This window comes from Paralichthys olivaceus, chromosome 21, assembly GCF_024713975.1.
Source record: "Paralichthys olivaceus isolate ysfri-2021 chromosome 21, ASM2471397v2, whole genome shotgun sequence".
Lineage (NCBI taxonomy): Eukaryota > Metazoa > Chordata > Actinopteri > Pleuronectiformes > Paralichthyidae > Paralichthys > Paralichthys olivaceus.
This window is the reverse complement of record NC_091113.1, coordinates 1,472,965-1,493,112: the sequence shown is the minus strand read 5'-3', so window position 1 is coordinate 1,493,112 and position 20,148 is coordinate 1,472,965. Positions and strand designations below refer to the sequence as shown.

The following is a 20,148-nucleotide window of genomic DNA, read 5'->3' as shown; positions in this document are numbered from 1 at the left end:
GCTCTCGCATGCTAGCTGCTCACAGCCCAGCCTCATGTGTGCACACTTTAATATGCTCATGTTTTTAATGCTCTGTCTGCAGGACTTCACACCAACGTGAGCCACAGATCTGCAGGAACCGTCCAAAATCACATGCACATGACACTCAAGGCCGCAGATGAGTTCAAGCCACATGTTTCATCTCATGTTGTTCCCTGCATGGAATGCTAAACAGAGGGATTTCCATGGAGAGTGTGACTGTGTGTGAGTGTGAGCAGGAGAGGAAACATGTCACTGAGCAGTGGAGTCAAACTGAGACAGCAGATGAGTGCAGACGTCTCTGAGGCTGGGTGGAAATATAACTGAGCGAGGCAGCGCAGTGTGGATCTCCAGGATTTAGCTCTGCAGTGGGACACTCGCAGAAGAGGCCCGAGAGAGTCACTACATTTCTCCACTTAGTGTCAGTAACAGTCTGATCTCCCTGAATCACATCCACACTTAAATACTGAAAGAAATCCACCGACACCTCGGGGACACGACGGCAGAGCAACGCAGGCCTGAACTAGAAAGATGTGTTTTCTGCGTTCAGACAAGTTGTTTACGAGATGAGCTGATGGGATTGGATTTGACTCAACAAGGTAACAGCACAACGAGAAATGAAATGAGCATTTACTTCAAACAAGATAAATGATAGAATTGCTATGCACATAACTAGAATTGTGCATATACATGTCTAATGGGCCAAATGTTACAGACTGTTCAGATGCATGTGTAGTATGTCAACGCAACAAACTAATATGACAATATGAAATGAAGAGCGTTTATATACTTGTGCAATACAATCTCTCTTGTACATGTGTCCATGACATTCAGAAAGTTTATATTCATGTGTAGTACGTCAAGAAAATAAAACATAGACATGTCATTCAATGCATGTGCAATATGAAATCTAGATGTTAGTTGACTTGTGTAACGTGTCCCTGGAATACAGTCGCTTGTTCCACATGTTCTTGTATCAGTACAATAAAATATTGACTATTTCTATGCATGGACAGAAAAATAAGGTGATTCCATGTTCACAGATATTACTACAGTTAATTATCTTTTTAGACAATGCCACGTGTCTCCATAGTTTGTTTTAATTGATCTTTATAAATAAACTTGACTTGTGTGATTACAAGTTATATGGATCAGAAAATAAAACTATAAGCTCAGTCTGGTCCAGTTCTAACGACAGAGGCCCAGAGAACAGACCCGGTTCAGTTTCTATGTGTACGACTCCACCGGGGGTCTGCCAACAACAGCCAGAGACAAACTCACTTTACAACATGTTTTTATTCTTTTTCACTTCAACCAAGAACAAACACTGATATCAGAAGAACTTGGAGTGCCAGCAGGTTCTGCTCAGCCCTGTCTCTCATGTGTCCTCCCCTCCCCCCCTGCAGCTCTGTTGCCTTTTGAATCCAGGGAGTGTTAATTGGCCAACGACTCTCAGCTGTGCCAGTCACCTGTCCCTGGTTCACCGGAGCTTCTCTGAGCTTCCTCCACCGTAGAGACAAACGTGCACTGGATTTGATTTTATCGTCCAAGTTGTTTCTGATTGTATTTCCATGGATCTGATGTCACGGTGGGTTTTTTATTTCATCATGAACCACAGTGGAAATGAGTATTTCACTTTGTTGAGTTATTCTCTGTGACGTCTGCAGTTGTGTGGGACGTGTCGTACTTTATCTCATTGAGTGAAACAAAGTGAAGTAAAGAAGTTACAGGAAATTAACTTGTAATGAGTTTGGATTGATCCTCACTCTGATGTTGTTGTGAAAAGTCTTCAGGTCACAACAGCTTCCATCTCCAGCTGTGAACGTGGCTGATGAGCTTCTCTAACAGTAGTTTGGTTTTTTTAAACCATCATCCTCTTTGTTTTCTCTTCGGCAGCGTTCTCCTCTGAATCTTTTGCTCGTCCTCGTCAAACCATCTCCACCCATGAACTTTACACTGTGTTTGTTCTGGAGTTATGTTTGAGGCCTCAACAATCATTCACAGGTGAGTGTGACACACTTCTCCCCTCTGAACGTGTGTGGATCTTCTGTTGTGTTGGTTTAACCTCAGAATGAAACACTGAGGTTTGCAGGACACTGAGGAAACATCGAAATGCAGTTGCAGTGTTAACGACACTAGATGGAGCTGAGACATCATTTCAAAATGTCTCATTTCATCATCATGGAAACACCTAACATAACTCCATATTGACTGTAACACTATACTAAATCATACATTCAAATATTTATAACACATATGTGACTGAAAACAGGTACAATGTCTTGAAGTTTTAATTAGAAGTAAAAGATTAAAACCTCCCCTGTAAAGACACACTCCATGTTACGACAGTTACGTATAATTATACAGTTAATAATCCTCTGTTTGCTCAGCAGCCTGTGTGTCCACAGAGGGAGCTATAGTTGTGGACAAACACATTAAAATAAACATTTAAATCTAATTAAAGCTGCTTTAATATGAACCGTCAACTTAATGTCGATATAAATGCTTCAGTGATAATTGCTCTTTAGGTAGATTCCCAGTTATCATCATCATTTTCCCTTATTGAAGAATAACATTTATTTGAACCTGTGATGTCATGTGTTCAAGCTGAAGCCACATTATTCAATATCTCGTGTTAAAAGGATATTTATGTTCAAATGCAATTTTAATGAAGAACAAGAGATAAATATGATATATTTAAAAAAAACATTACCATCCAGTTGAGACTTCTCTTTCCTGCACAGAAAACACATACTCCCAGCAGTATAGTGAAAATATATAATTATGATAATAATACTAAATAAACACTGTGCATATCGCATTTTTATGCATTTCCTTTTAATTCAGGATGACACGTTTGTTGTTTGGAGACACTCTGTGAACGTTCCTCAAATTAAAAATCAGTTTTATGTTTGGAGCAGAAAATACTTTGCAGGGTCGAAGGCTTGAAGATGTAATACTCAGAAAAATACACATGATTTAAATAATAAACCTGTCTGACTGTGGTACCCAGACAACAATAAAGGACCTTAAAAGTTTTATTCAAGCTTAAGTGCAGTAGTACAACTCTGAAATTCATATTTGATTATCATATTACATTTTGCATGTTAACATCCGACTCTAAAAGGAAAGTATATTTACTCAAGTATAGTACGTAAATAAAGGGGTGTGGTTATTATACTTTTGTACATCTAAGAGATTAAATATGATATTCTATCTCTCTAGATAAATATAAAGGTGCTAAGCTCATTCTAACTCCTGATCTTTAGTGTGTATTAGTTGAATTGTATGAATGGTCTGCAGAGAATTATATCTTAATCTACGATCTCTTACATGTATAAAAGTACAATTACCACAAAACTGCTTTGAAGTTTCTGGGTAAATGTACTTAGTTACTTTAATTTCCTTCCTGTCTTAATATAGTAATTCAACACTGGTTCAATCTCTGGAGGAATATGATCTTAACTGGTTATTCTCTTACATCGTTACCGTGAGGAAACCTGAAACTAGTTACTCCAGGTGTGAATGTGAATGTTCCACTGAGAGCCGCCTCCTCTCTGGACGCGGCGCTCAGGGTCGTCTTCAAACCTCCTGACGTGTAGATTTACAGTATTCAACGCTGTCTGTCGGGATTTATGTTCGGCTTCCTCCAGCTCGTCACTGACGCCGCACCAGGGATGAAATATTCAAACCCAGGCCTCCATCTTTCTAATGAGTGCGTCACTAAATTAAATGAAAATATCCTTAATGCATCGTTTTATTACATCTGCTCAGAGTTCGTCCTGTTCGTGTTTAATATCCGTGGATCATTCGGAGACTCTTTGAGCTGAAGGTAAAGTCAAGTGAGACTGTAAATAAAGATGGACGACAGTGACGGCTCCAAAAAATGAAGCCAAAGCGCCTTGATCGCCCTCTTGTTACTGACCTCCTCCATGTTAGCAGACGGGACCAAATAGATTAAATGTTACTCAAAGATGGTTTCTGGGATTTTTGGAAGTTCTTACACAATGATGTTTGTTCAAAGGTTCGTGTTTCTGATAAGTTTGGTTTTCATTACTTATTTGATGATATGATATAAATGACACCTGTCTTCGTTCTGAAAATTCAATCATGTGAGGATCGGTTGTGATTATTTGTAAACTTAATACAATTTCTGGTGAAAGATACAGACTTCATGTACGAAGACCTTGACCCATGACCTTGACTCGTGGCTCCAAATACACAAGATGGCGGCGTTTGTATCTGGGGTATTTTAGATTTGGCGTGTCTGCCGTCTTTAATTTACTGTCCATGCTTCAGGGAGGTTTGGCTGCACAGCACGAGTCCGTATCAACCGACCCGTAATCAGGTCGGTCAGGTTAAATCAGGGAAAGGGAGAGCAGGCAGGTTTATTGATTTTCCTCCGACACCTTTTTAGAATTTGATTATTGTGGAGAAGGAGCCGGGCTGTGGTTTGTGCAGCCTGATCTAACAGCAGGGACGTTTTGGTGCCACCGCACACCAACAGTCATCACACAGTCATCAGAGCTGTTTCACTAATGAGAAGAATAATCAAATCATCCTGATTAGTAACTGTGAAGATGAGCGAGAAACTCTGATGGTAAAAATGAATTTTCGTCCAGAAGCCGCTCTGCGGGTGACGAGCAAACCATCGTGAACTCTTCACATCTGATGCAGAATCACGGCGACGCCGAGACACAACGCATATTGTGATCCTTTAAAAAACATCATGAACACTGTCAAAGTCGATCACAACCACTTCCACCCTCCACCTCCTCCTCCGCACATCCCCTTCCCTTCGTGCTGTCGTGACATCACAGATTTAACGCTGGAAAAACTCCTGTCTTGTTTCGCGGTCATGGGAGAAAACAGTGCATGTTCACTTGGGCAGAAGGATCTTATTTAAAAGCTGTGCTCCCCTTTGAGACACACACACAGTCACATGCACACTCACTCACACATACACAGCCACACACGTGCACACGGACCTTAAAAGGATCACAAGATGCTCAAAAATGTATTTCTTGTTTATTTGGTCTCGGGGGGCGGTGCAGACAAACGACAGTATGATCCCGAGCTGAGCCTTTAGAGCTCGTACCCCATCACAGCAGCCGCTGAATGTGTGGACGTGAATATTTATTTTAGGAAATTGTGTTGGTGTGTTCTATGAATAAACATCACATCCATTAGATCTTTCGTTCAGTCAGTCAACACCCAGGTTTATTATTATCTCTTGACATCTTTTCAAGTATGAAAATAACAATGTAATGGAAATAAATAACAATAAATAATAATAATAATAATAAAGTGAATTACATCGTGACTCTGATAGACCACCACATGAACCACACAACGATGGAGAAGTCAGTGTTGCTCTGTGTCTGGACAAGGTTTTTCTTACGGTGCTGGAATGGCAACATGAACAGACTCCTGCTCACAAAACATGTTTAGTTTCTGCATTTAAAAAATACAAATATCTTGACTTTTATTATCGGCAAACTTCCTTCACATTGTAAAGAGTGCATGAGAGTTTAAGCAAACCTCAGAATCCTCCTGGAACATCAGAGTAAACTCCTCTTCTCTTAGATAATCTGAACACAGACTGTAAATAAAAATGGACGACAAGACGGCTGACAGCTGAGACCGACTCGTGATTGGTCGAGCATTTATATCGAGGCTCCGCCCTCTAATCAGAACTGACTCTGGTGCCAAATGTTCAAGATGGCCGCCGTCCGTACCCGGATATAAAGTCATTTCTGGACAGCGGGAGGAAGTGGAGACACGTCGTCCATCTTTATTTACAGTCTATGAATCGGACATTTTATATCAACCAGAACTCAAACATCATTTGACAGGATAACAAAAAAAAACATGACAAAATAAAAGATGTAGAATTTGACAAAAACAGCAGTTGGTAGAAAAGCACAGGCGTGAGGCAAACTGGTCGGAATGTGGACTGTGAGTGATCACATGGAGAATGTGGCCACATGATTTACAGTGTGTGTGGTTTGTCTGTTCATATCTGCATTTTAAACACCTGCTTTACAATAAATCTGTAAACTGCTGGAACGGCCTCGTCGATCCTGCTCCGCTAATGGTTCCCTGGATCTCGCTGCTGCAGAGGCAACGAGGGTTACGTCTGCGTTCGGCTGAAGAGGTTCGTTCCAAATAAAATTCATCCATGAAAGTAAATATTAAAGAGGTTCAGCTTCCACACGTCTTTTTTTAACCTCCACCAGAGACGCAGTGTTTTCACCCCCGTCCCTTTATTTGTGTGTTTTGTTGTTACTCAACAAACACGGAACAATTTCACAGAAAACTTGGATGAAACATGGGCCGAGAAAGAACTCGCATATCTGAGCAAATCCAGAATTTCTTTGTTTTTTGAGACTTTCGTTGATTTCTCCGAGAATGATTCACGTAGTGGGAGGAAGTAGTTTCATCCATCTTTACTTCCAGTCCTCGTCTCTTACAGCTGTACGTTTAGTCTGGGGCCGGGAGCTGACCCTCATTTAATTTTCAGAAAGAAAACAAGCCACTGACCCTTCTGCTAACGTAGAATAATTATTCTGGAACCAAATCTGTTCAGGTAGAAAGTCTGGAATGAGTTTAACCCTGTGGAAAGTTGATGAAAGCTGCACGACTGCACCAAGCGGACAGAGAACTGAGGAAGATCGCACAACACCAAATCAACACAAACACAGTGATCAGACAATCGCTGTGACAAACACAATTTAAAAAAAAAAAAAAAAACTCAACTGAAAATCAAATCTGAAAAAGAAGATTTGAGTAACTTGGCCCTGGTGGCGTTTGAGTCCAGCGTCTGCAGCGGTGGATCCAGGACGGTGCAGTCCAGTGGCACCACGAAAACAAAAGCAGGAACACAACAAAGAATTTCTATGGCAGGCAAACAGGACAGAAAATGAAGTGCTGTACATTCAAACTCGGTCACGTGCGTCTCGTGATCCACTAACCTCTGGTCTCACAACGTCTGCAGCGTCCTCATTCCTCACACTCTAACGTATAATGTCCCTCCTGAGGTTCGGGAGCCTGACGCAGTCTCTCGCTCTCGTGCTGTGGAGCTGCGGCTCGTAAAGTGTTTCAGTGAACTCCAGTGATGTGGCAGAAAATGATGAAACGACAGCCGGAGGTCCCCCCCCCCCCCAAAGTGTGTGTGTGTGTGTGTGTGTGTGTGTGTGTGTGTGCACGGCAGGACGCGGCTCTCATAGCGACGTGGACTGCTTGATGCTGTGGAAACTGACCCGTGAAGGGGACGTGGGGATGGACATGGCCTGCGTCATCCTGGCTCGGATGGAGTGCTGCTCCTGCCACCGGTGGAAACGCTTCCTCGCCGCCGAGCGCACCTGCCGACCACAAACCACAGAGAGAAGTCATTTCCACTGATGCTGGATCCTGAGACGCTGCCTCCTCGTGTGTGTGTGAATTATTCAACATGTAATGTACATGGATGCTAAAAGCCGACATTGGAATAAAAGTATTTTAAGTAGAAGTTAAATGTAAAAACATTAAATATGTAAACAGCATAAGAAACAACTGGTTCTTTGTACTAAACAACATGAAAGGTTTTTATAAAGAGACAGAATAAAAGAAGATAGTTTCATTAACAACATTATATTGCAACTGTGCACTGAACGTGATATCACATTTATAACAGGAGTCACAGTGACGTCATAAAGATACGATAAAGAAAGAAATATGAGATTTTAGGGATAATTATAAGATGTTAATTACAAATTATGAGAAAATAAGATGAATTATTAGACACAAAGACAGAAATGTGATATTTGAAGGTAAATTATAAAATATAAAGTCAAAGCAAGAAGTAAAAAGTCAGCTTTTGATTTACTGACACAGAATCTAAAATAATTAACTTTTAAAACTTTTGCTTCTCTTCTATTTTTGACTTAATGCATCGTAACTGTCACTGTCTCATTATTTAAACGACAGAGGGGATTTTTATTTCTAATCGTTCTTTTGACTTTTAATTTTTCATCAAGCTTTTATCTTTATTTTCTGGCAGGAACAGGCTTCAGTATAAATACGTCTCTGCAGAGTCAAAGTGAATTTACAGCCTCGCTTCATTTCCTTAATGTGTCCTGCAAACAGAATCTACAGTAACATGGTTACCTCCTCCACCGTCCCAAAATCAGTCGTCCCATGTGTCCCACTTCCGTGTGCCCCCGCCCCCTCACTTCCTGTCCTCTGTGATAACGTACAGGAGGAGCTTTAATCTGCAGCGCTGATCCAAATTAAACCCCAAAACCTCATTTTAGCACTGTAATGTTTTACAGCTCGTTTCATCAGCGGACTAACCAGCGTCGTGTTTGACGTCTGTCCTCTGTCCCACGGTGACATCGTTTAATCCTCTACACATGTTTCACAGCTAAATGTTTTTCTCTCCTCCTGAATGTGACCTCGGGTTTCCTCCGCTCGTCTGCCTCGTTTCTTCCTCCCTGACTCTTTTTCTGCTTCTCTAACAAAACACTGAATCAATATCCTCCACGGGCGACGGGCGCTAGTTAAGCCCCTGGTTGATGCGACAGCACAGCTCATGATGAGATAGTCATTCATCATCCGGCCGGAGAACACAGTGTGGGACGGTAACCAAAGGGCAGCAGTCAGCTGATATTACATCCACATGCTACTCGAGGAAAACCGGAGGTAATGACCATTATGGGATGTGATGTGAGGCCGAACGCCACCGACTCACACGTCAACCCAGCAGGTCGCCTTGATTAAAACAAACCATTCAGACGTGATGACATCATTACCATTCTTTCTGGAGTCCGGCTCAGCTGGCAGATTAGGATCCGCTCAGAGACACCAGCGCGTAATTCAAGGGGCGTCGTTAAAGACAAAACGGTATCGATCTGAACTTAGGCGGCACGACGGAGCGATTAATTCAAACCAGCGCTTTAAAAGCTGTTCGCTCCGAGATTCAACCTTCTGAGGCCCCGGAAACCGATTTTCTCAGATTCCCACTATATCTGTGTCCCCGCGCAGCGGCCACATCCGTCACTGGCTGCAGCCGAAGACTGATTGTGTAAACGAGGCTCTTTCAAATGCAGCTGAGAAATTCAATATTCCATCCCCCGAGCAACGGAGGACACAACACTCCGTTCTCAGGTGAACCTTCACAGGTTCAGTGCTGGAGGAAGTAAAAGTACAAGTAAAAACGCAAATACTTACTCAAGTAAAAGTAAAAGCACCACGTTGACTTTTCTACTTAAAATAAAGTATTGCTGTTGGTACTTGAAGTATTAAATTTAAATGTACTAGCTTATTCCCTGATGCAGCGGTCTGATGAGTCAGCGTTTCTCCACCTGTGACGCTGCTGCAGGAGGCGGAGTCTAATACCTGCCATGTGGTTGAACCATCGACCAACCGAACTCACGTGAGGTCACAGTGACCTTTGACCTTCGACCACTTCAAAATCCAATCAGTTCATCTTCTGAACGTTTGAAATCTAATTTGAGAAGATTCTGTCGAGGCGTTCTTCATAAAAACACAATCACGAGATCAAAAAGGGTTCCGTGAGGTCACAGTGACCTTTGACCTTCCACCAGCAAAATCAGATCAGCTCATCCTCGAGTCCAGAGTCTTTTCTCCACCGGTGAAAAACCCACGTCAGCCTCTTACATCTGCCTTTTGTCTGAATGTGAATGGATTCAATCTTCATTCACTTACGGATCAAGTGACTGGATGTTTAGAAGTTTTAATGGAACCTGTCCCCCGGGTGAACGCGAGGTGAGAGAGCGCCGCGGTTTTGGTTGCGTCAAAGAATCAACATCCGTCGCCTCTAACACGGTGACACGATGTGTTTATAAATCTATAATCATTCTTTTGGAAGATAAAGTAAAAATATAAAGTTAAATTTCCTCTCGAGCTTGTGCAGACCAGAAATGTACACATGATGATAATAATAATAAAAATAATAATAATAATACAAACACCTTCTACTCGTGTTAATGTGCATAAGAACACTAATACCACACATTAACCCTGGAGGAGCTCGTGTGTCTGTGGGCATTCATTTAAACATTCTGTTCTATTTTCAGCTGGTTTCACTGCTGATTTCTCCATGAAACCAAATGAGTGTTGACACTGTCAGGACGCGTAGAACGTGATGTCACATGTGTCGGTACATGACAAGTCGTAATTGTGCCCTGGAAGCAGACGCTCCGAGCTTCATCACTCACTGCAGCAGCCGAGAAAAAGGGAGAGCGGAGACGCCTGCAGGGGACGAGTCTGAGGGAAACACAAAACGTTGGGTCGACAAACGGACGAGAAGGTGCTCACCTCACTGTTCAGGAAGCAGTAAAACACCGACACAAAGAAGCCCTGCGTGAAGAAGAGGAGAAAACACCGTCAACACACACACACGTTCATCAGTCACAGTCTCGTTTCTGTGTCCACTCAGACGACGTTAAATTGTCTTCACGTCGCCTCAGGGAGACAAATCGTACCTGGAAGGACTCCAGCAGCGAGTTGAAGTAGATGAAGACGATTTGAGAGATCTCGTCCTCGCCGGGGTTGACGAAGAACAGCATGTAGGTGATTCCCAGGAGAGGGAGCAGCACCAGCGTAGCCTTCACAGCCTTCCTGCAGATCAGACAGCCATGACAGAAAAACAGCCGTCACTCAGGAGCTCCAGCTCCAACAGGAGCGGCCCTGTTGTTCCACACTCCACCGATCAAGTGCAAAGCCTGAATTATTCAAGGTGCGAACCTGCAGGAGCTAACTGACAAGTTTTGTCTCCTGCAGGTGAAACAGAATAAAACCGGTCACGTTAAACATAAATGTCTCACCTGTACTGGATGGTTTCTGACGTGGTGGACGCTCGCAGTTTGGTCATCAGGATTCTCACGATGTTGAAGAGGAAAATGAAATTTATCTGCAGGAAAATCCAACACAGAAACGTGAGACTCTTTAGAAAAACTTCAGAATGTGTTGATTCCTTGTTTCTAGTTAAATCTAAACCTTTGAGCGAAGCCACACATCCTCCTCCTGGAAACCTGTGACGTTACTGTGAAGAATTAAATCTTCAAATGAGCAAATGCACAGAATAAATATCAGGGAATCAAGATAATGAGAAAAATAAGACAGAAGGAAAAACGCAGCGGAATCTGTCCTTAAGTGCAAAATCCACAATCCTTTAACACGTCAATAAAACCCATCGATAGAAGGATTTCTCATTTGAGAGGGGGAGGGGAGGGGGGGAATCCACCACAACAACAGATTATGGAGGAAAATCTAATTGCAGGAACAAAATAATGTGTTCTGTGAACATACGCAGCTCCTCAATGGTTCATCACGACTGCTGAAACTAATAACGTGAAACTATTTACAACTGGAGAGTTCCGGTTCCCAGAGACGCTCCGAACACACGAGTCAGGTGGAGGTCGTTGAACTCGGGTGTGACTCAGGTGCAGACCAATCACAGGACAATCAGACGAGGACACGGAGCCACACTGATACAAACGGGTTTTTCAAAGAGGTGAAGGCGTCGACGAAAAACCTCAGGAGCATTTATTTTGAAATGTACACAAGTTAAAACATTTTGAACACTCACATCATCGGACTCTCAGTCATCTGGAAACACAAGCTCATCTGGAGTTTTCAGTGTTTGTGACGATGTTTCGTGACGGATAAATCATTTAGGTTAGTCCACGTCTGAAATGTTTCTACGATCGGAACTAGACGATCATGTGTCGGACAGTTTATCCTCGACCTGTTACTTCTCAGGTCTGGTTGTTTTTTCTTCCACTATCTGCAGCAAATCTTTGTTGAAATAAGAAAAGAGTCGAACGAAGCCACAAAGATTTTCATGAGATGATTTCTCCACATGATGACGAGCGAGAGAATCCATGTTTCACGCAGTAATGTATGTATGTGATGTAACACGGGGACAGAAACAGCAGAAGTATATCCCAGGGTCAGTTGACCTGACGTCTCTTTCAAGAACCATCCGCTCCGCTGCCGCTCGCTAACTAACCACATGCATTAGAGCTAATGAAAGCATTTCAAAGTCACATCCTTTATTCATTCATTGGAGCAGAGCATCACTTAATTGCTGTTTTGAAGATCCAGCGTTCACCAGCAGCCTGATGGGAGATAAGAGAAACGCGCTGGTGACCCGACGATGATCCTGGAGGATCAAGTGCCAAACTCAAAGATAAGAGCCTGAGAGAAGAGTGTGAGCAGCACAAACTTCAGCGAGCGTGGCGGCGAGTTATTGAAGGAGGCAGATGTGTGCTGTGGGGGAGAGTACGGCAGGGGCGTTGACTTTTTCACCAAAGGAGGGAAGATAAGCGAATGTGCTGTTTCCGAGGACAACGGGAAGGTCACCCCTCCACTGGAGACCCAGCGGGGGGGAGGGGGGGGAGAACAGTTGATGGCGAACGGCGAAATGGCCCAAATCGGCTCCGCAGCAGCGAGGGGAGCTCCAGCAGAGGTAGCGGTCAGAGTTTGAGGGCGAGCACGAGGACAGACGACAGCCTTTGGAGCGCGGCCAGGAGGGAGTCACTGTCGTCCAGATGACCGAAGCTCGTGCGAGGAGTCGAGGCCGACGCCATTCTGCAAAAATTCTGCAGGACGGTTCACATGAGCCGTGCTGAGGGCGGAGGGGGGGGGGGGCAGCGGAGAGTTAGCAGAGTCAGAATAACGGATACGGGCCGAACGGCTTTTCAGAAACTATAACGACAAACGGAATCATCGGAGACGTGAGATGTTGTCTCAGGAAAACTCTTCATCGTCACCCGGGGTGACACTTCCTCACCCCTGTGATGTCACTCTGTGGCTGTATGTTTAAGGCGGACACGTGTCGGTTGCCAGGTTACAGAAATGTAAGAGTTGATTAGTCATTGTCTTCGCTCACACGAGGAATGAGTTGACTCCCGCGAGCTGTTTCCAGAGAACTTAATGATGACTAATTATAAAAGCAGGTTATGTAAAACAGAGTCTTACCACTAACACGAGGATCATGGGACCTTGGTAGATGTAATCAGTGTAAACACCCGCTCGCTTCCCGAACCAGCACCTGAGACAACAACCAAAACAAACAGTCGTGTTCACTTCCAACAGGTCGGATGTATTTGTACTGTCACTCGTCGTCCTCCGTGAAACAACCCACACTTCAGGTGGTGTTGACATCAGGTTTACGACCTGAGGTTTCAGCAGTGGACGGTGATCATAACGTCAAGTACACAGCGTTCGGATAATATTATAACCGACAGCTCGTCACCGTCTGTTTGTGGATCAACAAAAAAAAACTGCTCGACAGATTTCAAGAAAAAGGACGTGATCAGGAAACTGATCCAGGATTCTGCTCTACCGTTATTATGGGATGAGCTTATTTATTAATTAATTAATTTTTTACATTTTCATTGATTTCTCAGAGACTCTTGATTTATGTTTCATAAACGTGCAGACTTGGATTGTGTGTATTTGTGTTGTGTGTTTAATGGTGTTGTGAGTCTTTGCTTCAGTTTTGTGATTCTTGTGATTTCCTGTTTCTCATTGTTCACTTCCTCTTTGTTTTCACACCTGAGCCTCGTTGTCCGTCCTCCCTTCAGTATAAAGGCTTTCGAATCAGATGTGGGTTTTTTTCCTGGCGCTTTTCCTTTGTCTCTTTTTGTTATTTGTGTATTTTGTATGTTTTGTGTGTGAGTGTGTGTATTTCTATTTTTATGGACAAACAGCTCGATTGGAGCAGAATCAGCCTGATCCTTAAAGGGTTTTAAATCACAGATGAAACCTCGAGCAGTCGAGCTCATCCCTCCTCAAAGGCCCAACAGACCCTTAGATCCAATCAAGCTGCACCAAATTACACACACTTATAAATATCAGTTGTTCTTCATCAAGCTCCACGAATTATTCTCTTAGAAATCAACCAAAATGTCGGAAAACCTCCTTTTTCACAATGTTGAGCAAAGTGAAAATGATAAATCTAGATTTGCACAGATCGATGTAATGATTCAATTTTCAATCAATTAAGAGACATAATTAAATCAAATTAAACCTTCGGTCAAAGAGGAAACGCTCTGGGCGGAAGTGATGTGAGTGTAATGACAGCAGGTTATTAATAGAAGCTCGTGTCTTTGATTCAAAAGCAGTTTGACTTTGCTTTTTATCACCAGAGCAAAGAAAACGAGTTCAGAGGGAGGATCTTACTTCTCGTTGTCGTAGTAGAGCTTTCCAATGGCCCACGCCACGATTATGGGGAACGGTATACCTGTGAGGCAGAAGAGACAAAGTCACACATCACATTGTCTTTCTGTTCAGACCTCAGAACGCCCCTCCAGGGATTTCTCTCTGCAAAATGAAATCCTTTTTCTTTTGTCCCCCCCCCCCCAGGCGTCGCAGCGGCCCCTGCCAAGTTCTGTCAGGAGCGATTGTTGCTGGCGTGCAGCGATCGGCTGATTGGAGCCAGGACCTGTCACCGGCTGAGTATTTCTGTGTGAATGAGAGAAAAGCCTGACGCCCGCTGACGAGGATGCAGAGTGATCTTCTGACGAAGTGACTGGTAAGAGAATAATAACAACCAGCGAGCGGCCATTACTCACAAGTACATGACACTGAGACGAGCGCCAGGGCCTCTCCAGCTGCCACGTTACACACGAGTACTCTTACGCTCTTGGATCTATATCTTCTTCTCCTGACGAGGTTTTACTTTTATTCGCTACGACCTGCTACTTGAAACATCCCATATTATGCAAAATACACTTTTTTTAGTTTGAAAATGTCGTTTCCTAACCGGAGAGTCGTCGTATGGATTTATCCTCAGAGCGAGTTGAGTGAATTATTAATGTGACATGAGTCTCAGTTTGATTCGCACGGATACAGTCGATACAAACGACCTTCACTTAATATTTTTAATCTGAACTTCTACTGGAGTGTGTGCACACGCCCACAGTCAAGGCCCCAGATTAGATGAAGATAGGAGATGAAGATTTTCTTGTTGTTTTCCCGTCTGCACCCCGCTGCCTTCATCATCTAGAGAGCGGAATAAAACGTATTTATTTTCCTGAAACGTTCTGACGTCTCCTCTTCTCACGGAGCCTTCACACTCGCCCTGGGGAAATATAATCCAGCCGGCACAATACACCTAATCTCTGCAGCTCATAGTTTGGTTTGACAGTGTGAAGCGCAGCGTTAGTGGACTCCACATCGACGCATTTCTCAGCTGCCACATGAAATCCTGGCGTCTCCATCACGGTGGAGTCTCCCATTGTTGAGCAAATTTTATTTTGAAATGAAACAGAAAGGGAGATTTTCAGGTTCGACTTCATGGGATCGTTTAAAATCTCGTTTTTAAACTGTAATTAAAGGCTTAATTCAAAGTTACTAAGTATTTTACTGTAAAGATCCATTAAAAGAAATGAATGAGAATCAAAGTTTGTGTTTCCATGTTGTTGTTGGACTTTAGGTTCAATCACAGGAAGTTGAGACGGCATTAAACAATAGAAGAAGAAAGAGAAGAGGAAGCAGCTGCAGCTCCAATAATCACATGTTTCTAAAAAACATCCGACAGACGTGAGCCGCGGCCTCGTGTACGTACACCAGCCGATGCAGATGAACATCCACTTGCGCAGCTTGTCGGTGGAGTAGGTGAGGACGATGGCGGTGTGCAGGTAGCAGCCCTCGCCAAACATCCAGAAGAAGTTGGTGGAGTGGAAATAGTTGAAGGAGGCGGTGACGAGGCGACACCAGATCTACGAAAACAGATCAAACACGTGAGCACGATACCAGCATGCTGACAGAACCCTCATTTTGTGTATTTGTACAAACTCTTGTATTGATATGTTGTATTTATACTGTTTACACGTTTGGGAGCTCAGTTACGGTTCCAGTGTTTCTGTTTTCTTGAAATTGATTTTTATGGAAATGAACCGACTTCAAGTAAATAAATAAAGTGAATAATCTAAAAAAATAATCAATACGATGTGAACAGGATTTTTCATTGAAATATATTGAATGATTTTCACGTCTCAAATTCAATTACACCCGATTGACTGATGTTTTTTTCATTTCATTTAAAAAAATCTTTATTCTGCCGTGTGTGAGTTGATCAATGAAGTCGCGTCTGGACGAAAATGTTTCTGATCTACTGATGTGTGTGTGTGTGTGTGTGTGTGTGTGTGTGTGTGTGTGTGTGTGTGTGTGTGCGTGCACGTGGTAATGAAAGCATTGATCTGTGACACGCACCACGTTGCTCTCGTGCACCTCGGGGCTCATGGTCATTTGGACGATGAACCAGGCGGCGTTCCTCAGGATGAAGGCGGTGATGAGGTTCCAGTGGATGATGTTTCTCAGGCAGCGGATGCTCCTGCAGAAGAGGAAGAGGAGGAGAAACAACTGAGAGGTTTTTCTCTCCTGCTGCGAGAGGAGAAGAGGAGACGATGTGAAAACTAAGAGACGCGAAACGACTTGAATTAAACATCTTCTCCTGCTGAGTCCAGTTCCTGAACAAAGACGTTAAAATGAGATCAGACTCAGAGCAAACAAAGATGGACGACACCATCCCAGAAGAGAAGCCAGATCATGAGACTGACTCCTGATTGGTCGATACCACGGCCCCATGGAATGACGTCATCGTGTTTGTGTCCGGGATGTTTCGGCTTCACTTCTGGAAGGAGGGAGGACGTGGAGACCTGTCGTCCGTCCCTCGGAAAAAACAGACGAAGAAGAACAACAGAGCGAGTCGTCGCCTCTGAGGTCGTTTCATTCCCACAGTTTGTGTCGCGTCCTGAAACTCTGCTGGGTTTTTTTTTAATGCTGCAAATAAATCGACCTCAAGACACAATTAAAATCTGCCCAACCGAGCTCCGAGCGAGCGGTCGAAAATAGACGCTCCCGACTGATCGGACACGACGACCCTCATCACCATAGCGACGGCCTCCTTCGCTGTCACCAGCTGACGGCGTTGTCCGCCTCCTCCCCTGTCGACCATGAGTGACATGATTTATTTTTCAGCGTGCATCAATTCTTAATAGGTGTCACTTGCTGCAGCTTTGTGCTGAGTCAGCAGACGTGCACGAGCAGAGCACGAATCATTGAGCCTCTTTACTAATCAGCTTAAAGAAGCTAACGGCCTCATCATGTAAATAACGTTAATATTGCTAGAAAAGAGAAAAAAAAAAAACCTTCAGGGTGTAAAAAAAAAAACATCCATTGGAGGATTGGAAATCTTTTTTCAAACGGGCGTCTTCATTACTCTCTGTGACCTCACTTCCCTCAGCGTCCTCCCGGAGGCTCCGACCTGACGCCTCATCATTAAGAGGCCGAGCGCTCCTGCAGACACGTTTTCATTAAAGACACAGTGACGTCGATTTGGAAAATAAAGGTTTTCATCTCGTGCTTCTGCTTCTTCCGTTCTGCTGGTTCCTGTCGCGACTGAGTTCTTCCTATTCGTGCCGTTTCATTTCGAACATGTGTATTTCATAGTATTGTTTTACTGCTGTAAACGTACAGACATATATTTTATTCATGAGCAGTGATATATTGAAATTCCTCCGTCGGCTCAGATGCGACGAGGAGCGACCCCTCCTCTCGTATCACGACGATGACAGGTTGATGACAGCAGAGGTCAGAGGTCAGCGTTTGGATTTCCGCTGGTAAACATCTTTCAGAGACAGCGCGGACGCCGTCTTCTTTATTCATCTCCTCGTCTCCTCCAGATCAAACAACTCGGGTGGAGGAGGTGAGCGGTCGACTACACACAGATAATTACTTTTATTCCCATCATGCATCACCAGTGTGATTACCTTCAGAGTTACTGTTCCCGTCAATGAACCCAGCAACTATGTGTTGTTGTGCTCAGCATCGCTTTCAAACTCGGTGAGCGAGCGGACGTGTTGCTGAGGTTTCTAACACGTGACGGACGTGAAACTGGAAGAACACAAAATATCTTCTACACGTAGAAGACGGAGACGGCGACTTGGAAAGACGAGGAGATTCCAGATGTCTTGGTGATGAGGGCCGACGCCGTGTGGACGAGCTGTAAACAACAACAACGCACAATTTAAACGCCATGTCCCGCCTCCTGCTGCTCTACAGGCTCCACCCCTCACCTGAACGCTCCCCACATGTTCCTGTTGTTGTGAACGAGTCTTCACTGACTACACAACAGACATTTTCCAGAGTGTCTCGTCTTTTCAGATCTCCCTCAGAATGTCCCGCTTGTCTCCAGCAGGGTCATTTTCCCTCGTTTCGTTTTTCGTCTCCGGTTCCGCGGCCGGAGCGTCGGTCTTTCCCTCCGTCACCGACCTGCAGCAACCTTCCTTTCAATGGCTCAGTCTCATAACAAAGAGCGGAAGGTGAGTGAGTGAGTAATAAATGCCAAACTCCTTCACTGCCCCCCCCACCTCTGGGCCATTTTTAGCCGGCTGACACTTGTCGTCCCCGCCGCCCCTCCCTGTCCGAGCCGCTGTGGCCCAGGAACACGGGTTGTGCATAAACGCCGTCCTCTGCAGCTTCTATTTATTACATCTCTCTGTGGCCTTTCACGCTTTTCTCACCGCCCGGGGGTGTCTGAGGGATCGATAGCGCCCCGGCTGCAGAGGGTGCTAAGACCTTCTCTCTCGTTAATGCACGGTTTGCTTGGGTTTGTCGCAGAAACCCATTCCACGTCCACCAGTCGTCCCACCAGGCCTCCGCTACACGGTTTTGTTTTTTTTTTTTTCTTCCAGAGATCGGTCTATTATTCCCATTTGTGGGGGAAACGTGCCCTAGTTTTTCTGGGCGTCTAAAGCCTTTTACATCTGCGGGCTTGAGATAGGGACGGTTTCATCCCATGACCAAACGGTTTTTGAATAAGAACGAGAGGCGCTTTGAACGAGGGATCTCCAGAATACTGACGTTTCTGTCACATCGAGGATGTGTTTGGGATTATCAGCTGGTGGAGACGCTCACCTCAGACACAAGAAGAGGAAGAAGGCGACGAGCAGAGCGACCATGGAGATGAAGTGACCCAGGAAGTTTATGATCACAGCGATCTGGTAGTGCATCTTGGACTTTTTCTGCAGAGAGGAGGAAAACACAAGAAGAGTTTGATTTTCAGAAAGACAGGAGCCGATGTTCAAACATATTCAACAGTTTCTTTTTTCACTGACAAATAAACTGAATTTATTCCATTAAAAAGCAAAATCTGACAAACATCTGAAATATATCACGAACTATACGACGGCATCCTCCCTTGTTTTTGCTTTGGTTGGTTTTTTGGTAGTTTTGTGTCTTTTTATAGAAGTTTCTCATCTTTTGGTCATTTTTTGTAACGTTTACAGCAGTTTTATTTCTTTCTGTGCACATTTTGCATGTTTTTACCTCTTTGTGGTCTTTTGTCTCATTTTGTGTTGGTGTCTGTTTGGACATTCTTTATATTTTAGTGTTTTTTGTGTCCCTTTGTTGTTGTTTTGTCTTTTTTTCTGTCTAATTTATTATGTTTTTGTTGTCGTCTCATGTGTCTCTGTAGTTGTGTGTCCTTTTTATTGTTGTTTTGTGTCTTTCTGTGCATGTTTTGTGTCACTTTGCATCTTCTGTTGCAGCTGTTTGACTCTTTGTGTCCCTATTGTCCTTAAATAGCTGGTTTGTGTCCCTTTGTCTTGTTGTTTTGTGTCTCTGTGAGGATTTTGCATCTTCTGCAGCTCATTTTTGTTCTTTTGTCCTTGTTTAGAATTTGGAGTCTTTTTATGTCCCTTGTTTTTTGTCCTTCAATATTTTGTCTTGTTGTTGTGTCTCTCTGTGCCGACGTTGTTTTGTGGACGATATTCATGTCTCTCTGGTGGTTTCATGGATATTAACCTTAAGAAAAACCACCTTTCACCTTATTACTCCTGCAGCGCGGGCCCCTACGGGAGCCAATCAGATTTGAAGATGTCCGGTACCGCCCCCCCCCCCCATCCCGTCGCTCTGGCCCCTCCCCTGGTTTTGCAACACGAACTCGTGAATCGTGCACAGTCTCGACACGAGGTCTCCTGCTGCAGCTGGAGCTTTTTACATCCAACATAAAACATCGTCCTGTGAATCTCTGGCTGAGACTCGCAGTCTGTGACTCACACATCCATTGTGATCGGCTTCCCCCCACACTACGGACAGTAATCTGCGCTGTAA

At 43.9% G+C, this 20,148-nt stretch overlaps 1 protein-coding gene and 1 long non-coding RNA gene across 2 annotated transcripts in view; one reads left to right on the top strand and one right to left on the bottom strand.

Annotated features, from left to right (window-relative positions):
• Positions 1-2,006: 2,006 nt before the first annotated feature.
• On the top strand, positions 2,007-15,669 carry LOC138406092 (uncharacterized). Its single transcript, XR_011239748.1, has 3 exons — positions 2,007-2,022; positions 14,395-14,563; positions 15,467-15,669. It is a non-coding gene; the product is annotated as an uncharacterized lncRNA (long non-coding RNA).
• The window catches only part of LOC109644735 (corticotropin-releasing factor receptor 1-like), a 39,466-nt gene continuing 23,266 nt past the window's right edge, over positions 3,949-20,148 (bottom strand). Inside the window, exons 6-14 of the mRNA XM_069517760.1 lie at positions 18,952-19,058; positions 16,246-16,366; positions 15,599-15,752; positions 14,212-14,272; positions 13,006-13,078; positions 10,848-10,933; positions 10,506-10,641; positions 10,339-10,380; positions 3,949-7,382 (exon numbers count right to left, since the gene is read on the bottom strand). Coding sequence (XP_069373861.1) covers positions 7,242-7,382; positions 10,339-10,380; positions 10,506-10,641; positions 10,848-10,933; positions 13,006-13,078; positions 14,212-14,272; positions 15,599-15,752; positions 16,246-16,366; positions 18,952-19,058 — 921 coding nt within the window. The 3' untranslated portion in view covers positions 3,949-7,241. The remainder of the gene's footprint in view (positions 7,383-10,338; positions 10,381-10,505; positions 10,642-10,847; positions 10,934-13,005; positions 13,079-14,211; positions 14,273-15,598; positions 15,753-16,245; positions 16,367-18,951; positions 19,059-20,148) is intronic.